This window comes from Pseudopipra pipra, chromosome W (genome assembly GCF_036250125.1).
Source record: "Pseudopipra pipra isolate bDixPip1 chromosome W, bDixPip1.hap1, whole genome shotgun sequence".
In the NCBI taxonomy this organism is placed as follows: Eukaryota; Metazoa; Chordata; class Aves; order Passeriformes; family Pipridae; genus Pseudopipra; species Pseudopipra pipra.
In genome coordinates this window covers 36,392,996-36,413,247 of record NC_087580.1, presented here as the reverse complement: position 1 = coordinate 36,413,247, position 20,252 = coordinate 36,392,996, and the positions used below count along the sequence as shown (strand labels likewise).

Genomic DNA, 20,252 nt, shown 5'->3' with positions numbered 1-20,252 from the left:
TCGGGCAGCTGAACGGGGAGGAGGAGAGCTGGGAGCAGCTGCCACAGCTGCCAAAGGCCAGCCAAGGCCAAGCTACTGCCTTGCACAGCCACACGCTGCCGGCCCGGCTTCAGCCCCTGCCCCCTGCTCACCATTGAGGGATCCCTGCTGAGCACCACCAGGCCTCGGAGCGCCAGGCGACGCCTCTCCGGGCACTGACTGCGCAGGTGCCTGGAAAAAATCTGCAGGATGCTGGGCCCATATTGTCTGGGGTTCAGGCAGTGCAGGACCTGAAAGGCAGGGAGCAGTGACAAGGTGCCCGGCCGGCAGGAGCCCGGACCCGCCCGGGGCTGGGCCCAGGCAGCAGCACAGGGTGCAGGCACCGTCCCGGGTGGCTGCAGCTGTGAGAGGGCAGAGAGGGGGAGGCAGCTGGGCCAGGCAGCGCTCGCCATCAGGCTCACCTCCACCAGGAACGCCAGGGCAGGCAGTTCCCACAGGGGGTCTCCCCTGCTGAGCCGCGGGAGCAGGCTGACGGCGATGCGGTGACCGAAGGGGAGGGAGACACGGCACAGCTCCCTGCAAGGGGGAATAAAGGTGCCAGAGACCCTGAGCCAGGTGGGCAAAGCTCTCCTGGGACTGACTCACACAGGCCTGGTCTTTGACCACCAGCCCAGGAGAGGACGTGGGCACTTTGGGAGGTGGCTCCTCCTGTGCAGCCGCCCCTCTCCGCCTTTTCCACTCTGCTCAGCCATCCCTGGCTGCCAAGGCCCTCTGGCCCAGCAGCACGGGCACTGTGTGGGGTGGCCTCTGCACAGGGCAGAAATGACCTGTGGGGGTGTGGGGCAGTGGGGAGAAAGGGCTCTCACCTGGCCAGCAGACCCACTGCATAGTGGTGGCTGTCAGCCTTGAGGAGCATGTCCCAGCCACACTTGCGACCGATCGCCATCAACACGTCCTCATCCAGCAGCTGGCGCAGCAGGGCTTTAACAGTCTGCACTGCAAACCTGTGTGCAGAGTACAGCCCAGGTCAGGCACAGAGCCCTGGCCTCAGCCCCAAGGGCGTGGCAGGGAGAGGGGACTGGGATGGAGCACCTGTTGGGGTTGGGGGGAAGGCTGCGCTGCTCCCGGCATCGCCTCCAGAAGGTCTCGACCTCCTCTGACATCTCCTCTGTGCTGATGAAAACTTGGAACAGCAGAGTCAGAAGGAGGCGCGGGAAATTGTCCTTCACTCCCCCTGGGCACCAGGAGTGGGACAGCTGGATGATCTCCCAGAGTGCCACAGTTGCCTGCCAAAGACAAAGCACCCAGAGACAGCTCTCAGGGCCCAGATGTCCATGTGGCAGGGCCCAAGTGTGGCAGGGACAGGCCAGGGGAGACACAGGGGGATCCCCCAGCCTGGTGTCCCTGAACCTACCCCTAAGCCAGGCTTGCAGCCCAGTGCCTGGGGCAGGGAGAAGCAGTGGTGAGGGAGGATGGAAAGGCATCCCAGAGGCAACCTGGGGGCGAGCAGAGGCCAGCTCAAGAAACTCACAGCCAGGGCAAAGACATCTCTCTCATCCCCATCAGAGGTGCGTCTCCTGTGCGCTGGCCAGTATTCCAGCACATGGAAGAGGATCTGCAGCACCGGCTCCTTAGTCCATCTGGAGGAGATGAGCGTCTTCCACATGGTGCGAGCAGCTCTGTGGAGTCACAACTCTGGCTCAGGGGGGTCTGGGACACAGCTCTGTGGCCTGGGCAGCTGCGGGGCCCAGGTGACAGAGCCACGGTGCCTTGTGGGGTAGGGAGGCAGGTTGGCCTCAGGATTGGAGGCTGACATGCCAAAGCTGGCAAAGAGAGGAGCTGGAGTGTCCCGGAAGTCTCCATGTCTCTGGCACACCATTTGGGACAGGCTGTCCAGGGAGATGGGGTCTAAAGGCAGGTGAGCCTTCAAGGCAGGTGGGCCCCATACCTGTCACAGGCTGGGGCAGAGCGCAGCAGGGTCACTGCGACATCCGTGGGGTGTGCCTCGGTCACCAGGGCCAGAGTCTTGTCCAGCCTGTGCTCATCAGACACATTGGACGTGAGCCACTGGTGGATGCACCTGACTATGGCCGGCACCTGGAGGGGACACGGGGGACAGTTGGAGAGCTGCCAGAGCCAGTAACTTGCCCAGCTTCCCCCAAGAAGTGCTCCCCTTGCCACCAATCTCTGCTGGTCTCAAAGGCTGAGGGGACCCAGAGCAGCCGATGTGAGGGGCCACAGCATCCCTGGGGGACTCGAGCCCTGGCCACAGGCTGCTTACTTGCTTTGCTTTGTAGACACCATTCTCCACAAGCAAATCCAGCAGGGCAGCGCTGGTCTGGGCATTGAAGAGGTCCGAGTTTGCCGTGTCCCCAGTGGCCATGAAAGTGGCCTCTTCATGCCAAATGTACCTGATGAATCTGCAAACCAGCTACAGGAGAAAGGCAAGGAAGAGAGAGGGATGTCCCCTGGAGGGTTGCGACAGTGGTGCTGGGCTGAGCAGTGAGAGCAGGCCCAGCCCAGGCGGGGATGGCTGCAGGTACCTGTGCTGCCCTGCGGAAGCGGCCACGGGCACGGAGCTGCTCTTCTGTCCGCTCCTGGCCTGCATCTGGCAAAGAGCGAGTGTGCTCAGAGCTGAGGGTGTGCGGGAGAGGCCGGAGAACACAGCCCAGGCCTGGGCTCCAGGAGCAGGCAGGGCCAGCCCCGGGATGCCCAGTGGATGGAGCACGGCTGCCAGGAGATCAGCCCCTCTGCCCCCCTCCCTTTCCCTGGGCATGTCCAGAGGGGATGGGCAGGATGAGGCCAAGGGGGCTGCAGCCACCAGCCCTGTGGCCCAGCTCCAGCACTCACCCTCCTGCGGGGGCTGCACCTGCTGCACCTCTTCAGGCTGCTGTGCTGGAGCAGCCCTAGGGCTTTCCTCCTTCTCCTCCTCCTTCACCCAGGCCAGCTTGGGCACCGTGGGGGGTCTCTGCTGCATGTCTCCGTCTGGTGTTATGGCTACCTGCAGCAGAGATGCCATGGAAAAGCTTTGGCTTTCCAAGTCCTGCAGTCGTGCCTTGAAGGCAGCTGCAAGAGAGAAGCCTGGGAAATGCCTCGCCTCATCCAGTCCCACTGTCTGGCCTCAAGGGCACCTGCCCCAGGGACTGGAGATGCCTTGAGCAGCCCCAGGTCCCCAGGTCCCACAGTCTGGCCTGGAGGATGCACAGGGGAGAGGTGGAGAGCTGCCAGAGTGAGCAACTTGCCCAGCTTCCCCCGAGAAATGCTTCCCTTCCCAGCACACTGTGCCAGCCTCAAAGGCTGAGGGGGCCCAGCGCACCCAGCTTGGGGGGCCACAGGCTGCTTACTTCAGCAGAGACAGCTCTCTCCTCAAGAAACTCCAGGCTGGGGGTATCGGCCAGGCGCTGAACAGGCGCGGCGTCAGTGCTCGCCACGCCCTCCGTCGTTGTGGCGTCGGCCTCCTCCGTGAGACCAGGCAGCACAGAGTCACAGTGTGACACATCATCGGTGGACGTGGTGTCCCAGTGGGTTGTGTGATCACTGGTTGCGGTGTCACACTTTGCTGGGGCAGCAGTCGACGTGGTGCTGACATCAGGATTTGTCAGCTGGGTCAGGATGGTGTCAGGCTGGGCCTGGACATCAGCTGGTGTGATCCTGGCCTTTCTACGCCGACTGCCCATGAATTTCATAAATGTCTGCAGGAGAAAGAAGGGCAGGGAAGAGAGGGATGTCCCCTGGATGGCTGCGACAGCGGTGCTGGGCTGAGCAGTGAGAGCAGGCCCAGCCCAGGCGGGGATGGCTGCAGGTACCTGTGCTGCCCTGCGGAAGCGGCCACGGGCACGGAGCTGCTCTTCTGTCCGCTCCTGGCCTGCATCTGGCAAAGAGCGAGCGTGCTCAGAGCTGAGGGTGTGCGGGAGAGGCCGGAGAACACAGCCCAGGCCTGGGCTCCAGGAGCAGGCAGGGCCAGCCCCGGGATGCCCAGTGGATGGAGCACGGCTGCCAGGAGTTCAGCCCCTCTACCCCCCTCCCTTTCCCTGGGCATGTCCAGAGCGGATGGGACAGGATGAGGCCAAGGGGACTGCAGTCACCAGCCCTGTGGCCCAGTTCCAGCACTCACCCTCCTGCGGGGGCTGCACCTGCTGCACCTCTTCAGGCTGCTGTGCTGGAGCAGCCCCAGGGCTTTCCTCCTCCTTCTTCCTCCGGAACAGCCTGAGCAGGCTGAAGCGTCTCCCTGCCATGCCACAGTCTGGTGTCCAGGGCACCTGCAAGAGAGAAAGAGAACCTCGGAGAAACTCCGGGCCCTAAGTCCTGCAGAATGGCCTTGAGGCCACCTGCCGCAGGGATTGGAGACACCTCGGAGAAGCTCCGGGTCTCCAAGTCCTGCAAAAGGGTCTCGAGGGCACCTGCCACAGGAATTAGAGACACCTCGGAGAAACTCCGGGTCTCCAAATCCTGTGGAAATGCCTCGAGGTCACCTGAAAGCGAGAAAATCCTCTAAAACGCTCCGGGTCAGTAAGGCACGAGTTGGCTGCGCGGGGGCTCCGCACAGCACCGCTCTGTCCCGTCCTGTCCCGTCGCCTGCTCCGAGGAGCACTGTTGACACTGTGGCCGTGTCACCAGCAGCACCTCTGTCACCGCGGGTCATAAAGGGCCCTTGGACACCCTGCCCCCTTCCATCCCACCGGTCGTGCCCAGCGTGTCACAAAGGGCCCTGGGACACAGTGCCACGTGGCCTGGGGCCTCCCCCAGCCCCGCCAACCTGCCCCACCTTGGAGGGAATCCACTCTCTAAAGTATCTAATCTGGCTGGACCTGAACTGTAGGAACGGCTCAAGAAATGAGCAAACACTCCCCTCCTGTGCCTGCTCACGGCAGCACAAGGAGCCCCCTCGGCCGCCGACTCAGTCGCAGCAGGAAGGGCACGGGGCCTTCCACACAAGCTGGCACGGCCTCCTTGGGAGAAGTGCTGGCTGGTGGCCATCCTAAACAGGGGGGCTGACACCGAGAAGGAAGGTGTGGGCAAGGGCACCAATGCTGTTGGGAGCCCTTTGGCCAGGGCTGCACCCAAATCAGCAGCTCTGGCAAGTCCTGGCCCAAGGAGACCTGCCACTGCCCCGAGTCCTGGCAAGGGTGCTGCCCATCTCCTGCCCCAAAGAGCTGTGCCCCTGTGTATTAGTTCATTTGAATACATGCCCGGAATAAAGACAAGTACAACAGACATTCAAACAGTACAAAAAATCTTTTATTGCAGTGAGAATAAAAACTAGCAAAGAGAATCAAAAGCTAAAACAGAATACAAAAAAACTGCTTTATCAGTTGGCATTCATACAATACTATGAACGGCTTTTATTATAGTATTAACTAGTAATAAGGGAATTAAAGGAACATTTAAAGGATATTAAAATACTACGAGTGGCTTTTAATACAGTATTAACTACTAAAAAGGGAATTAAAAGGATATCAAAAAAGGATATAAAACAGTGGCTTTCTCAATTACTTCCTGTCAATAAACTGTGCTTACCCACACAGACAGGCCAGGGCTGCCAGGATCTGCAGCAGCTGGTCGGTGCCCGTGCTTAGCGGGCGTCCCCACGGAACAACACAGTCTCCATGGCAGGATGAGGATCCCTCACCCCAGCAGTCCTGACACCCCATTTTAAAGGCTCTACATTACACCACGTAGGGCCAGTACACAGTATAAGGTGATGCCTGAATGGCAGCCAAACCCCGCCTGTTCATCACCTGATAGCAACAGTCTGTGCGTGCCCTGCTGTAGGGCAAGGGGCCAGCGACCCCTGCCCACAGAATCTTCCTCTCACCATCATCTTTCTCACCCCTATGTATGACCTCTACCACTGTGTTTCAAGGGTAGATGTATCTATCTTGCAATATGTAGCAAAACCAAGGAAGAACTCAGCTCTGATAATAGGGGATATCAAGCTGACTTGCTAAAAAGCACAATGGACCTTACAATTCGCTTGTGCCATGAAGTTACATTGTACCATACTCTGGCTGGTTTCACATCCTAATATGATTCCTTTCTCACACCTCTATGCTCCATTGATCATCTAATTCAAAAGTACCCCCCTTACAGACATGAAACAGTTTAAAGTCCTGTAGATGTAGAGATGAAAAAGTCATATCTAAAATGTAGTGCTAGCTTGTTCCTCAGCATTTCCAAAATTCCTTCCCAGCAGGTGCCAGGACGGGTGGGCAGGAGGTGACTTGCTTTATTCAGACCATTCTTGTACGTGTGACTGCTGCTCTTTCACCCCTCTCCCCCTAATTCTGGGTTGGTTTCTAGAGCTGTTTTTGAAAGAAACACTTTTTTCAATCTCACACGTGAATATTTTCAAAGAAATATAAGATATGAAAATCTCTAGTAAAACCAATATTTAACAAAATGCTGAAATCACACTCCTTTATGTACTCAGAGCACTCTGCTACTGGAAGTTTGTGTAGTTCTCCATAGACTGGAAATGTAACTAAGGATCAAGAAATTTTCTGTGTATTCTTTATTTCAAATTTTTTTTCTGTCATCAAATTGGGTGCAGGATTTGGTCCTGTCTTTGTGGAGGATGAATGCCACTGTCTTTTTATGTTTGATATTTTATTGCTTAGGGGGACTGTCAGTGGGAGAAGTGGTGGGAAGGATCCTCCCTCAGGGGCTGGAGCTTCAGCTTCTAAAGAAGGCTGTACTTAATCAAAGAGCTGCAACTCAGGATTTCTCCCTGCCTTCCAGAACTTTTAATTTAGCCAGCTGAGAGTGCCCAGGGCACAGCCAGGTTAATGTTTAACTCTTCCAACACTGGGCTCATCCCGAGGATATCCTGTCATCCTGAGAAGAAGGAAGGGAGATGCTGTGCCTGTTCCCTAGGGCTGGGCAGGAAGCAAAACCTTCAAAGCTGTGGCCCTTCTGAAGGAGTTGATCTTGTGTTATTCCTCAGTAGTCAGCACTGAAAATTCTGTATCTGAGACACTGAATGAAAAGGAGAGTTGCTGAGAGGCTTGTTTGGGGGAGCGTGGTTTTTTGGTTTGTTTTTGTGGGGGTCTTTTAGTGCCAAATGAAGGTTGGATCATGAAAATCAGTCTTGTTACTGACAAAAACTGTAAAGGCATTTAAACACTTTCAAACACTGTAACCATTTTCCTTTCTTTCACTTTCTCACCCCTTGCAAATCAGAGACAGTTCCTAGAGGACAGGAGAATAAAATAAACAAAAAAAGGAAATTATTTTTCTACTCTTGAGGCCTGTGTCAGGTCTGTTTTGAATGCATTTGAACCCTACTGCTTCCATGCTCTTTTTCAAGTAGCACCAGATAAATACCTATGAACTGCTGAGATGAGAGGGATCATTCTTACTTCACAACATGTATCCCTTTTTCTTTTCCTATCCTGTGTCCCTTTTGTGTTCCATGCTATGGAGTGACTGTATCTTTGTTCTAAGCTAATTCACTGCTGCTGTTTTGGGTACAACTAATGTCAAGCAGAAAACCTGTAACATGCCAGAAACAGGCTACAGTGGGTTGAAGACACAGCTTATGTTTGATTGTGTGTAAATACAGAGAGTTAGTTGGGTTTATCTGAGAGCCTGGCAGAAGGAGAGAGGAGCAGGACAAACTGTTTTCAGTAACTGTGCTGTTCAGACACCTGATAAGATGGAGAGTGCTTTGGAACTACTGATATGCTTTGAATAAGAAAAGAATAATCAGGTCCCTTGGCACTGGCTTATCAGGAAGGAAGTAAAATGCCAGCACTTTTACATGAGCAAAAGGAAAGGTTTTAGACAATTTGGGCCATTTTTCCACTGACATTAAATAGCAGGGTGCTTTTGAGTGTGCTGTAAGGAGTGGAAGGATTTATTACCTTGACAGAATGACAGGTGAATGTGTTCAGAGAGGAGTCCTCAGCAACAGTAACAGCTCTTTGGAGAAGTGGCCACATCTATTCCTGCTTTTGGTAGAGATTCAGGAATTCTATCCTTTCTTTCTCCCTGAAGTGCAGTGGCTCACTTACAATGTGCAGTTTTTCAGTGTAACATCCTTGTGCATTTTGTAATATGCTGGCAGCATGTTTGATATTGGGGGTGTAACAGGCTGTTCATAAAATAATGCTGGATCATTGACTGGTGTGTCCTCTGCCTTCAGTCACTGGGTATTTTCATGTTCCATAAAGAATATATCTCAGCCTGTGCTGGGAAGGGAAGATGTGATTCACCATTAACTTACCCCAGCAGGCATGAAACATGCTCAGATGCACTATTATCTTCTCAAAGTTGACTGATTTTTATTTCTGTACCTTTTCAAAATTTATTTCTAGGTTCTTTCCCATGCTTACAATTAATTTTGGGACATACAAATTCGAGAAATGATAGTGCACGAACATATTTGATTGATTTTGGATTCTAATTGATTCCCGTCAATGAGATCCCTGTGACACTCTGAAATCAATGATATGTGATTCAACCAAGGCACCACTGTTCTGTACATTAGGTAGCAGCTGGGAATTTAGAAACTAAATGTTCACAAGCTATAAATGGAGAAAATGTTTAGATTTCAATAGCCCTTTGTTTGGCATTTATTCACAAAAATATGTTTCTTGGGAAAGTTAGTTTTCCAAAGGGCAGGCTTTCAGTAAAAGAAAGGTCACTGATTTAAGGTTTATTAAATTTTAGCTAAAAACAACAGGCTCCATTTGGGTGTAAAATAATTTAAGTTTTTCCTGCAGGCAACTTTCATGCTTTAGAGCTGTTGCTCAAAGGTTTCATTCTTCTATGAAGATGTCAACTGTACATATAAAAATGCCTCACTGAAAATGTAATGGTTCAAAGATTCCAACTGAAATAAAAATTCCTGCCTGGGGAAAGCACTATAATCAAAATAAAGTGCTCTTAACTTTTTTCCTGTGGAGGCTGCATTTAAAAAGAGTGCTTCAAGGCAGCAGGGTTGGTAGGAAATGCCAACTTTTATTTATTTATTTATCTACTCTCCCCCACAGATGATGATAGTCCACCTTTGGAATCAGCAACACACTTCAGCCACTAATACAAGGCAATATGTGAGCTGCTGCTGCTTCCAAAATGCAGTATCCTGGCATTTCAGTCAACTTTATAATCTGGCAAAAACCCACTTGGCAATCTTAAAATCTAGCTTCTGAAGCACTTTTATTTCTGAAAGCTTTTGATGTCTTTTTATATCTTTTTAGCATATATTCAATTTCTTGGGAGCAGTGGCCAGGATGTACACTTGATGGATGACTGGAATGGGGAATCTCCCCCCAACCCCTGCTTTTTTTTTCCCTCCCCTTTAATTTTAAAAAGAGGTGTGATAACTGTGCATTAGGCAATGCTGGAACATGAATCCTGCAGATGCAGCTGTTTGACAGCATTAACGTGGGGGGTTTGTACCATTGTTAGGTAAATTAGCAGAGATTTTCCAAGCTAAGGACAGCCTGCTGCCAAGCTCTGGCATCTCTCTTAAGAAACCTTTTGCTTCAAGGATGCCCTGAGGGAAATGATGACTGGATGCTTTTCTGAAGGCACAAAGGGCCTGTTTTCTCTTCCATAGCATTCAGAATGGGACTCCTTGTTCCAGCCTGCCTGCTCAGGTTTTTGTGGTGCTGGGTTAAGGGTTTCATGTGGTTTTTCTCCTGGGATAAAGTTGTGTACAGTGAATATTGATTATTCATCCCATGTCTAGTTCACTGTCTACATCTTGAATTTGACCCAGAGTCTGGGTAAATGAGGAATGCATTGAAACAAAGTCAAGGATCCTTCAGTGACTTGTTTTTGTGAGTTCAATCTTCTGAGACCTCTGATGAGTCTGGCAGGGCAGTGCCTGTGTGCAGAGGGGCAGGGAAAGAGAGTCCCAGCACAGCAGCAGTGCCAGGGAGCAGCAGCATTTGGCCTGTTGAGAGCTGCTCTTTTTCTCCTGCCACCCTCCCCTTCTGGGCCTCGGCTGAGGCCTCAGTGCTCTGGGCCTTGGTCCCTGGGCTGGGCTGGGTCAGTCCTGTGGCCATGGCACTACTGGCATGAGCTGGGCTCCACTGCACTCTTTCCACCACACAAGGGGCTCCATTTGCTCCGGGCACAGCCTGAAGCCTCAGCTCTTCTTCTCCAGGGCTCTCAAGAAGAAGGCCAAGGAGCAGACTCTCCAGAGGGTCCTTGCCTTGCTGGTTTCTCCCTGGAGTCCGTGTGCTGCCCTCAGGGTCCCACTGTGGGGGCTGGAGGGGCTGAGGCTGCTGCAGCTGGTGCTGGTGGTGGCCAGTGCCCCTGGAGATGGCAAATGGGGCCTGAGGAGCCCGGGGCCGATTCTCTGCTGCTGTGCTGGGGAGCGGGGCTGGCCCTGGGGCTGCAGGAGCTGCCTGAGCTGATGATGTCCTGAGCATTGCAGACCCAGAGGGCCTGTCCCTGAGCTCCATGGCCTCCATGTCCTGCTGCAGGGCCAGACCTGAGTGTGCTGCTCTGCTGGGCTGGGGCAGGGGCAGGGAGATGGGGGGACCAGGGAGGGGCTGGACTGGGCAGTGCCAGGGAGGGGAAAACCCCAGTGTTGAGCTGAAGTGTGTGAGTGGGCAGGGTGGGTGCTCTGCCCCACCGAGGGCACCTCTGGAGTCAGCATTTCCTTTGGCAGCACACCTTATCTCAGACAAGATAGTTTTCCAGGGTTGGCTTTTCCCCCTCTTTCCCAAGGTTTTCTTTTTTGTTTTTTGTTCCCCTGAGGAGAAAAGGGGGAATAGAAGCACATGCTGGTCTCTGCTTTTATCTGTATACAAAAAGGAGTTGGGGCGGGGGAGACAAAGCGATTTCTCTCTCTATTCTCTCTCTTTTATCCCATTCCCGCCTCCCTCGCCACACCCCGGGCGACTGTTTCACCGCCGCCCCTCCTCGCCCGTCCCGCGGGGCAGCTCTTTTAGCTCCGGGGCGGCGGAGACTGCCCCGGCGCGGCCCTTTGGTTTTCCTTGGTTTATTCTCCGGAGCTGATTCCGTTCCGAGCTCGCCCCCCCTCTCTGGCGACCCCCGCCAGGGCCCGTCCCGGGGCGGCTCCTTCAGTGCCACGGGCGGCGGGGACCCCTCGGGGCGGCTCCCCCAGGGCCCCGCCCGCCGCCGCCGCTCCCCGGGGCCCTCCCCGCTTCCTGCCGGGATCGGACACCGCCGGCGGCCCCGGCCCTGCCGGGCTCCATCAGCCTGAGCAATTGCTGCCAAGGAGGGGCCGGGGGCTTCCTCTTGGCCTTCGTCTCCCTGGCGCTGGGGCTCGGCTTCTACCTGCGCCAGAAGGTGAGGGGGGTCCCAGGGGGTCGTGTGTCCCCCCAGAGCGTCTGTGCCCCCCCGGGGACCCCCCACCCCGGTGTCACCCCCTTTTCTCTCCCCACAGAGCTCCTGAGCCGGCGGCGGCCGCAGCCCCTCCCCGGGGCCTCGGGCCCAGCCTGGACCCCTCCTGTCCCTGTGAGGATTTTGGGGGGGTCGTGTGTCCCCCCCTCCCCTGCTGCCACTCCTGATCCCAGGAAAGCTTCCCAGTTCTCCCCAGTCCCGGTTACTGGGGGGCAGTGGGGAAGGGGCTTGGGGGAATCCCAAGGGGTGGAGCCGAGTTTGGGGGGAGCAGAACAGGCCCCGGGATGGATCGGGAATGGGGACCCCCCTGTGTTCCCCCCTGTCAGCCCGCTCTGGGGGGCTCTGGGAGGGAACTAACCCCTCAATAAGGCACCCAGCACACTTAGAAAGGTGCTGGGAACCCCCTAAACCTCCACACAGGCTCTGGAGGACTGCCTAAACATACTCAAAGCCCACCCAGGACCCCACCCAACCCCTTCTCTGGGGGGACTTCTCTGGGCACTGGTGGTGCTGGGAGCCCCCCCGGCTGCGGGCGAGGAGCTCTCGGGTGAGTGGGGGGTGGGAAGGGGGCGGTCAGTGGAAAAAGGGGGGTCAGAGGGGACAGAAGGGGTGGTGGGACCCCAAACTATGTGGGAGGGGAGTGGGACCCCCCAAAAGTGGAGGGAGGAGGGGCACTGAGGATGCCCTCTGGAGCCCTGTCAGAGCCCTGACACTTCTGGGGTGACTCCAGGAACAGCCTTCACTGGCCCAGGAACATTCATCTCCCCAGCCTCGCACACATCCCCTGCAAATGGCCCTGTCTCCTCCATCACCCTCCTCTGCCTTTCTGGCCAGGCCCTTTCATTCCACACCAGCAAAGCAGCCTGGGCACCATCTCACCTGGGCACTCAGAGGGCTTCTGTGAGCAGCAGTGGCAGATTTCTCTGGAAGGTGCATTTGTCCCCTGTCCCATGGCACAGCTCAGAGGATGAATATACTCCCAGGCACACACATCCTGGAGAGCTTTTTCATAACAAAAATGGGGAGAGGAAGAAAAAAAGAGGCAAAATTAGAGAGATGAAAGGTGCCCCAAAAATCAGGAGCTTCCTCTGAGCCAGGTTTCCATAACTGAATCACTGGTGGGATATTTACTGTGATAAGTAGCTGCACAAAACTATTCATGTACAAAATGAAAGAATCAGCTTAATATATTATATAGAAGGTGTTGTCAATGAAAACAAATGGAGAAAAATTGTTGAAATTAAAAAAAAAAAATAAGAAAATATAGGTGTGTCAATGCTGGCCAGGAAGCCTTTAGCAATTATCAAGAGTCCTGTTCTGCAGAGGTTTCAAGTGTCTCCTAAATTCCACACTCCTGGCTTCAGGCCATGACTTGCCAGAGCAGTGCCAGAACTGGCCACTGCCCAGAGATGCCCTGGGGCAGCTCCAGTGCCCAAGTGGGACAAGTGGCCCAGGGTGTGTGGGAGCCCTTTGGAGCAGGAGCTGGTGGGCAGGAAGGGCCCATCTGGGGAGGGTCAGGGAATCCCCCCTGCAGCCCTGCTGCCCAGGCTGAGGAGGGTCCTCTCCAGCCCACAGCCCATCGTGTGCCCTTGGGGGCTGCGCTGCCGGGGCTGTTCCCGGGCACTGACTGGGGAATCTCCCGGGGTGCCCCGCGCGAGGCGGGGGCGGGGCGGAGGGCGGGCAGGGGGCGTGGCCGCGCGCTGATTGGCTGCGGCGGGGGTGTCTCCACCCGCAGCGCGCGAAGGGCGCCATCTTTGGCGCGTGGGGGATTCGGGGGCGGCGGCCCCGGGAAAAGCTGCGCTTGGGTGTGTGAGCTGGGGGGGTCTGTGGGGGGAGCGGGGTCTGGGGATCCCCTCGGGGGCTGCGGGGAGCGCGGGTGAGGGTGGAAAGGCTGGAGGGCTCGGGAGGGTTTAGCGGGGGGGGTTCGGGGGTTCCCGAGGAAGTTTTGAGGGGTCCCTGCGGGGGGTCGGTGTCCTGAGGGGACTCGGGGGGGGGAGGTTGAAGGTCCCTGAAAAGGGTTTGGAGGCCCCCGAGGGGGTTTTGGTTTCTGAGGAGATTTGGTGGTCTCAGGTGGGCTGGAATGGTCTCTGAGACGGGTTGGAAGGCTTTGCGGGGATTTTGAGGCAGTTTTGGTAGTGTTTAGGGGGTCTCAGACGGCTTTGAGGCTCCCTTAGAGGGACTGGGGGGTCCCTGAATGGGCTGGGGGGGTCCCAAGTGTGTTTTGTGGGTCACTGAGAGGGTTTAGGGGGTCCAGGGTGGGGGGATGAGGTCTCTTAGGGGATTTGAGGGGACCTTGAGGAGGTTTCAATGGGTAGAGGGGTGGATTTATGAGGGGATTTCAGGATTTTTGAGGGGATTTTCTGGAGTCCCCTAAAGCCCAGCAGTGGGTTTGGGGGGTCCCCAAGACCCCAGGGGAGAAGTCCTAGGGATGCTCCCCAAGAATCGGAGGGGGAAGATATACTACATGCGGGTAAGGGGATCCCAGTGCCCCCAGAATATCCAAATAACCTCCAAGTGACCCTCAGTATAGCCCAGTAACCCCCCAGTGACCACCCAGTGTGTCCCAGGGAGCACCCAGTAACCCCCAGTATGGCCTGGTAGCCTCCCAATGTCCCCCCCGTGTGTCCTGGTATCCCCCAGTAACTCCCCAGTTCTCTGCCAGTGCCCCCCAGTGTGCCCCAGTTCCCCCCAGTCCCTCCCAGTGCCCTCCCAGAATCCCTCAGTAACCCCCAGTCCCTCCCAGTGCCCCCTGGTTCCCCCCAGTGTGTCCCAGTATCCCCCAGTAAACACCCAGTGCCCTGCAAAGCCCCCCAACTGTCCCCAGTGTGTCCCCAGATGCCCTTGGCCTTTCGGGGGGCGGGGGGGGCGTTTTGTGCTCAGAGGGTCCAGGGGGGGCTCCTGGAGTGAGATGGAGGGTTGGGGACATCAGGGATGGGGTTTGGGGACAATGGGGACAGTGGGGAGGCGTTTGGGGACAGTGGAATTGGGGGTGTAAAGGGGGGAATAATGGCCATGGAGAGGCCATGGAGATGCTAGAGACACCAGGGGAATCTTCAGGTGTCAAGGGGGGAATTAGGGACACCAAGAAGGTCTGGGGGACACCAAGGGGGATCTCAGGATTCACCTGCTCATATTGCAGCCCCTCCTCTCCCCCCCCAGGCCCCATTAACCCTTCCCAAATGTCCCCTAACCCTCATTTTCCCTTTAATCCCCTCCCCCCACAGATCCCTTTTACCCCCTGATTGCCCCCAAGACCTCTTTTATCTTCCCTAAATGCACCTAAAGCCCCCCCAAAATCCTGAAATCCCCATCCAAACTACCCAGATCCCTTCAAATCTCCCCCAGCACCCCCTCAAATCCCTCCCAACCGCCCCCCCCCAAAGAGGGATCACCCAGCACCCTGGGACAGGAACATTAATCCCCTTTCCCCCGGATACTTTTGAAACCCCAATGCCCCCAAGACCCTTTTAACTCCCCCAAATTCACCCAAAGACCCCTAAAACCTCCCAAATCCCCATCCAACCCCCCCACAGATCCAGCCAAATCTCCCCCAGCCTCCTCTCAAATCCCTTCCAACCCCCCCCAAGAGGGATCATGCAGCACCCTGGGACAGGAACACAGTGGCCTGTACTGAGGGCACTGGGCTGTACTGGGAGAGCAGTGGGGGGGCTCAGGTGTCCCAGGACAACGTGGCCCAGCTCCAGGAGAGATCTGGGGAGCAGTGAGGAGGTACTGGTCTGTCCTGGTCTGTACTGATCTGTACTGGTTTGTACCCCCAATCCCCAAAGCCCCTCCCCAGCTCCCCCAGGACCCTCCCGCACCCCAAAGCCCCCCAGGCCCCCCCCAGGCCCCTGACTTGGTCCTGCTGCCCCTTGAGCATCTGCAGCTGCTGCAGAACCAGGCATTTCATCAGCAAATGTGCAGGTGACCCCAAGCTGGGGGGTGTGTTGATGTGCTGGAAGGCAGGAGGGCTCTGCAGAGGGACCTGGCCCAGCTGGATCCATGGGCTGATTGCAAGGGGATGAGGTTCCAGCAGGCCAAGGGCCGGGTCCTGCCCTTTGGCCACAAGAAGCCCCGTCAGCCCCCCGGGCTGGGGCCAGAGTGTCTGGAGAGCAGGCAGGCAGAAAGGGAGCTGGGAGTGTGGATGGACAGGCAGCTGAAGAGGAGGCAGAGTGTGGCCAGGTGGCCAAGAGGGCCAATGGCTGGTGTCCTGTGTGGAAGAGTGTGTCAGCAGGAGCAGGGAAGTGATTGTTGGGCTGGAGTGAGCGCTGGTGAGGCCACCCCTGGAGTGCTGTGTCCAGCTCTGGGCCCCTGAGTTGAGGAAGGCCCTGGAGGGGCTGGAGCAGGTGCAGAGAAGAGCAGCGAGGCTGGGGAAGGGAGTGGAGCACAAGTGGTGTGAGGAGAGGCTGAGGGAGCTGGGGGTGTTGAGGCTGGAGAAGAGGAGGCTCAGGGGAGACCTCCTGACTCTCTGCAAGTCCCTGCCAGGAGGTTGGAGCCAGGTGGGGGTGGGGCTGTTCTGCCAGGAAGCAGCAGTAGGACAAGAGGGCTGGGTCTGGAGCTGTGCCAGGGGAGGTTTCGGTTGGATATTAGGAAGCAATTTTTTGCGGAGAGAGTCATCAGGCCTTGGAATGGGCTGGGCAGGGAGGGGGTGGAGTCAGCGTCCCTGGAGGTGTTGAAGGTGAGAGTGGATGTGGCATCAGTGCCATGGTCTGGGAAGCACAGCGGGGTTGGATCAAGGGTTGGACTTGATGATCTCAGAGGTCTTTTCCAACCCAGCTGATTCTGTGATTCTCTGATTCCCATTGCTGTGGCAGCACATGCTTGAGGCTCTATCCCCAGGGTGATAGAGATGTCTGTCCATATCTATCTCCAAGGTTAGTCTGTAAATGTGTGGTGTTAGCAAAGCAGGCTAAGTTGTGGGATGATTATAGAAGGAGAAAGAAGCCCAGAGGCCAGTGCAAGCAGGCAGCCCTCAGCTTGCACATGATGTCCCCTCCCTGCAGGTTCCTGTCCTTGAGCCCAGGCCCTGAGGTGAGGCTGAGAAGTGGCGCGGAGGTGAGCCCAGAGCTGTCCCTGAGGTGAGGCTGAGAATAAGTGCAAGGCAGAGGTGCTGCTGAGGAAGGAGAGCCCTGTGGTGGGGAAGAGACAAAGCTGTGAGAGCTCATCCCCGAGCAGGTGCTGTGTCCATCCCCTGTGTGCCAGGTGAGCTGGGCTTTGCTGCAGAGCTGCGGGCGCTGATTTGAGCGTCTCCAAGTGCTGAGATGGTGGGCACCCAGGAACACAAACTGTGCCTGGCCACGGAGCCTGCAAGGAGGAGCAGAGACAGCGGTGGCAGTGTGGGGGGCCAGGTTGTCCCTGTGCCTTCCCCTGCAGGCCATGGCTGTCCCTGCTGGGCCCCTGTCCATCCCCATCAGGTCCCTGCCCGTCCCCCCCGGGCTGAGCTCCCCCCAGGAAGTGCCGTGGAGCTGAAGCTGCTGCCATCCCCCCCTGCAGCCGCTGCCCCAGCCAAGGGAGCAGCAAAGGCAGGGCCAGGAGCAGAGGCAGCAGCAGGGGAGCCCTGGGGGGCCGGGAAGCTCTTGTGTGGGTCAGGAAAGAGACGCTGGGCACGAGGCCGGGCTGTGCTGAGCAGGCCCAGCCCTCACATCCCCCCAGTCAACGCCGGCTGCCCGGGGGGCTTGGGAGGGACCCCCATCCCGTGTGCCCCACACTGAGCTGGCAGAGAGAGCCAAGGGACAGGGCAACGGGCAGGGCCACGGGTGAGGGACAGGCAGGGCCATTGCAGGGCCACGGTGAGGGCACAGCCTGTGGCAGCAGAGCTGCCCAGGGCCGGGGGCAGCCGGGGGTGTTGGTACCAGGCAGTGCTGGGGCCAAGCAGAGCACGAGGCCTCTTGCAGAGCCCTGGAGCAACCTCCCACTTGCCAGCCCCGCCCTGGTGGTGTGACACTGTCCCCTCCCTACAGGACACTCCCCCCCGAACTCTTCAGGGGGGCCTTTTGTGTCTATTCCTGGTTGCTGATTCCTGCTGAGGACCTGAGGGAGCCTCTGCAGCCCCATCCATGGGGCACAATCTCCTCTCCAGAGCTTGACTCACTGCAGCCTGTGCAGGGAAATCTGTGCTGGCAGCCCGAGTATGTCACGATCCCCCGTGCTCCCCCCAGGATATTTGGGACGAGTTCCACCTTCCCCTGGGATGGGGGGTGATTGTTCTCCTGCTGTTGCTGTTGCTGCTCCACCCCTGTCCCTGCCCTTCCTGCCGCTGTCGGGTGAGCGGAGCGGCCACGATGGGAAAGGGGCGAGAGAAGCGAAAAGAGCGGGTGGGACCCCCAAAGGGAGCATGAGGGGTGGTGGGTCACCCCCAAAGGGAATGGAGGGGAGCTGGGGTTTGGGGGGCGGGTGGGAAAGGGGTGTGAAAGGAGGGCTAAGAGGAGGGGAGAGAGCGGGAGCGGGGTTGCCATGGGGGTGTCCCCATGCCTTGATCTCTGGAGTGCAAGGAAGGCTGGGAGAGGTGGGAGCTGCTAGAACCCCAAGAGACTGGAGAGGGGAGCACCGAGAAGGGGAATCCTGGACAGTGGGGCCCCCTGGGATCCCTGGGACAACAAAGTGGAGAACCTGGAAAGGGGGAATGTCTGGGAACGTGGCACCCCAAAGGCGTAAGGCAGAGGAGGAGGTACTCTTGGCACCCTCAACACTCCCAGCATCCCTAAGTGGGACCCCCAGTTTTGCAGAGAGGGGAGACCCTTTGAAACCCAGAGGGGGAGAGAGAGGGGGAACTTCTAGGAGAGTTTTGTGGGCTAATCTTCATATTTTGTAGTATATTTTAGCTGAATCTCAACTTTTTGCAGTTTATGGGGGGGGAACTTCATCTCACTATTTCTGAGGGTTTTTTTGCCTGAATCTTGGAGATTTAGGTTTTTCTGGGCTGAATCTTGGTGTTTTGGGTTTTTTTATGGACATGGGATGCCCAGTGAGCTCTAGATATGGACTTGGGCAGGAGGAACCCCCAAGCCAACGCGCTCAGCCCTTGTTTTTCCCCCCATCAGGATTTGTCCTTCCCAAAGCTTGGGCGGATGGAGGAGGAGGCTGCGAGGAAGAGGAAGATGCCTTGGGCCCCCCAGGCAGGTGAGGAGGAAGTCAGTGTCCCTTTGGGCGGGTGTTGTGCTGGCTCTGTCAGCCGAGCATGGCCCCGGCTGCAGGACAACCCCGCTGGCGCCGCCGTCCTGCCGGGGCCGGAGTTGGGGGGATGTCCTTGGCCTTCCCTGTGGGCCGGAGGCAAATCCCCTCCCTGTCCTTCTTGCTTCCTGCCCCAGGCCCCGAGCTGAGGACGGAGAGCCCGGAGGACAAATCCCCCCGTGAGACCCTGGTGGGAGAGGCCGTTTTGAAGGGCTCCCCGGCGCAGGAAGGCAGCGGGGAGGAAAAGGGCCGGAGATCCCCCCGCAGGAGGGGCTCCAAAGCCATCCCAGGGTGCTCTGAGGAGGAAAGAGCCAGCCTGTGCCGGGAAGGCGGCCGGAGCTTGAGGTGGAGCTGCAAGCTGGTGGTCCCTGAGCAACCTCCCAGCAGGGAGAAGCCCTTCAGGTGCTTGGTATGTGGGAAGAGCTTCAGGACAAGCACTGACCTCCTCAAGCACCAGCACATCCACACTGGGGAACGTCCCTACACGTGTAGGGAATGTGGGAAGAGCTTCAGGCAGAGCTCCAACCTGATCCAACACCAGTGTATCCACACTAGGGAATGGCCCTACACATGTGGGGAATGTGGGAAGAGCTTCAGTTACAGGGACAGCCTCTGCAAACACCAACTCATCCACACCGAGGAACGGCCCTACAAGTGCTTGCAATGTGGGAAGATGTTTCAGACCAGCTCAACTCTCCTCAGGCATGAGCGGATGCACACAGATGAGAGGCCCTTCCGCTGCACTGACTGTGGGAAGGGCTTCAAGCACAACTCCCACCTCATCAGGCACCAGCTCATCCACACTGGGGAACGGCCCTACAAGTGCTTGGAATGTGGGAAGAGGTTTCAGACCAGCTCAAGTCTCCTCAGGCATGAGCAGACACACACGGATGAGAGGCCCTTCCGCTGCACCGACTGCGGGAAGGGCTTCAACCGGAACTCCAACCTCGTCAGGGACCGGCGCATCCACACCGGGGAGAGTCTCTACAAGTGTGGGGAGTGTGGGAAGAGCTTCACCCAGAGCTCTGCCTTGACCAAACACCAACGGACCCACCAGTAAGGGAAGCCCTGTGACTGCCCCGACTGCAGGAAGAGCTTCGGCCGCTGCTTCCACCCCAAATGAACCCCCTGATGGTGAGGCAACCCCTGGAGTCCAGTGACTGTCACTCCATCCCTTTCAACCACAAAGGGCCAGTCCCCTTTCACAGGGGCAGCTTCTTCCAACAGAACCCTTTTTGGGGGGTGTGTGGAGATTCCTGCCTTGGCTGGGGACCCTCCAAGGTCACTGCTCAAGGTTGAGAGCAGAGATCTCCCCCCGAGCGTTGGTCTGGGGGAGTTCCATCCATCTCTAGTTAAGAATTATTGCTTTTGTGCCAGCTTGAGTAGAATTGCTTCAACAATTGCTTTAGTGTAGAGCACTGTCCTGTCTTATCCTGTACTTCTGGTAGTTTTAGTGTTTCTATTGTGCAGTAAATAATTCTGATGAAGATCTTTTGTCTGATCATTTGTAACCCTAAATAAATTCATTTCTATCAATAGATCTGTTTTGCCATCATTAAAACCTGGGGGACAAAAGTGATTCTGTCACATTTCTGTAATTCCTCTAAACTGAAAGTGTTGGCATAATCCAAGGCTGAGATTGGATCCAGCAGCCCCCAGCACCCCACAGTCAGTTGGGAGCTGAGGGGGGCCACCACCCATTGCCAACTCCCCTGTGCCCAAAGACCCCCATGGGACCATCAGACCCTCCAGACAACCCTCCCTTTCCCACCCTTCTCTCT

The 20,252-nt window shown here is 56.7% G+C and overlaps 1 protein-coding gene and 1 pseudogene across 1 annotated transcript in view; one reads left to right on the top strand and one right to left on the bottom strand.

Annotated features, from left to right (window-relative positions):
* Positions 1–4,347, bottom strand: part of LOC135404653 (maestro heat-like repeat-containing protein family member 7) — a 43,503-nt gene extending 39,156 nt beyond the window's left edge. The window contains exons 1-12 of the mRNA XM_064639386.1: positions 4,094–4,347; positions 3,786–3,850; positions 3,324–3,671; positions 2,830–2,980; positions 2,523–2,587; positions 2,261–2,410; positions 1,928–2,076; positions 1,511–1,658; positions 1,072–1,265; positions 846–983; positions 441–555; positions 132–269 (exon numbers count right to left, since the gene is read on the bottom strand). Of these exons, the coding sequence (XP_064495456.1) occupies positions 132–269; positions 441–555; positions 846–983; positions 1,072–1,265; positions 1,511–1,658; positions 1,928–2,076; positions 2,261–2,410; positions 2,523–2,587; positions 2,830–2,980; positions 3,324–3,671; positions 3,786–3,850; positions 4,094–4,214 (1,782 nt within the window). The 5' untranslated portion in view covers positions 4,215–4,347. The remainder of the gene's footprint in view (positions 1–131; positions 270–440; positions 556–845; positions 984–1,071; positions 1,266–1,510; positions 1,659–1,927; positions 2,077–2,260; positions 2,411–2,522; positions 2,588–2,829; positions 2,981–3,323; positions 3,672–3,785; positions 3,851–4,093) is intronic.
* LOC135405017 (zinc finger protein 11-like) overlaps positions 1–20,009 on the top strand; it is a 269,730-nt pseudogene extending 249,721 nt beyond the window's left edge.
* Positions 20,010–20,252: the final 243 nt, after the last annotated feature.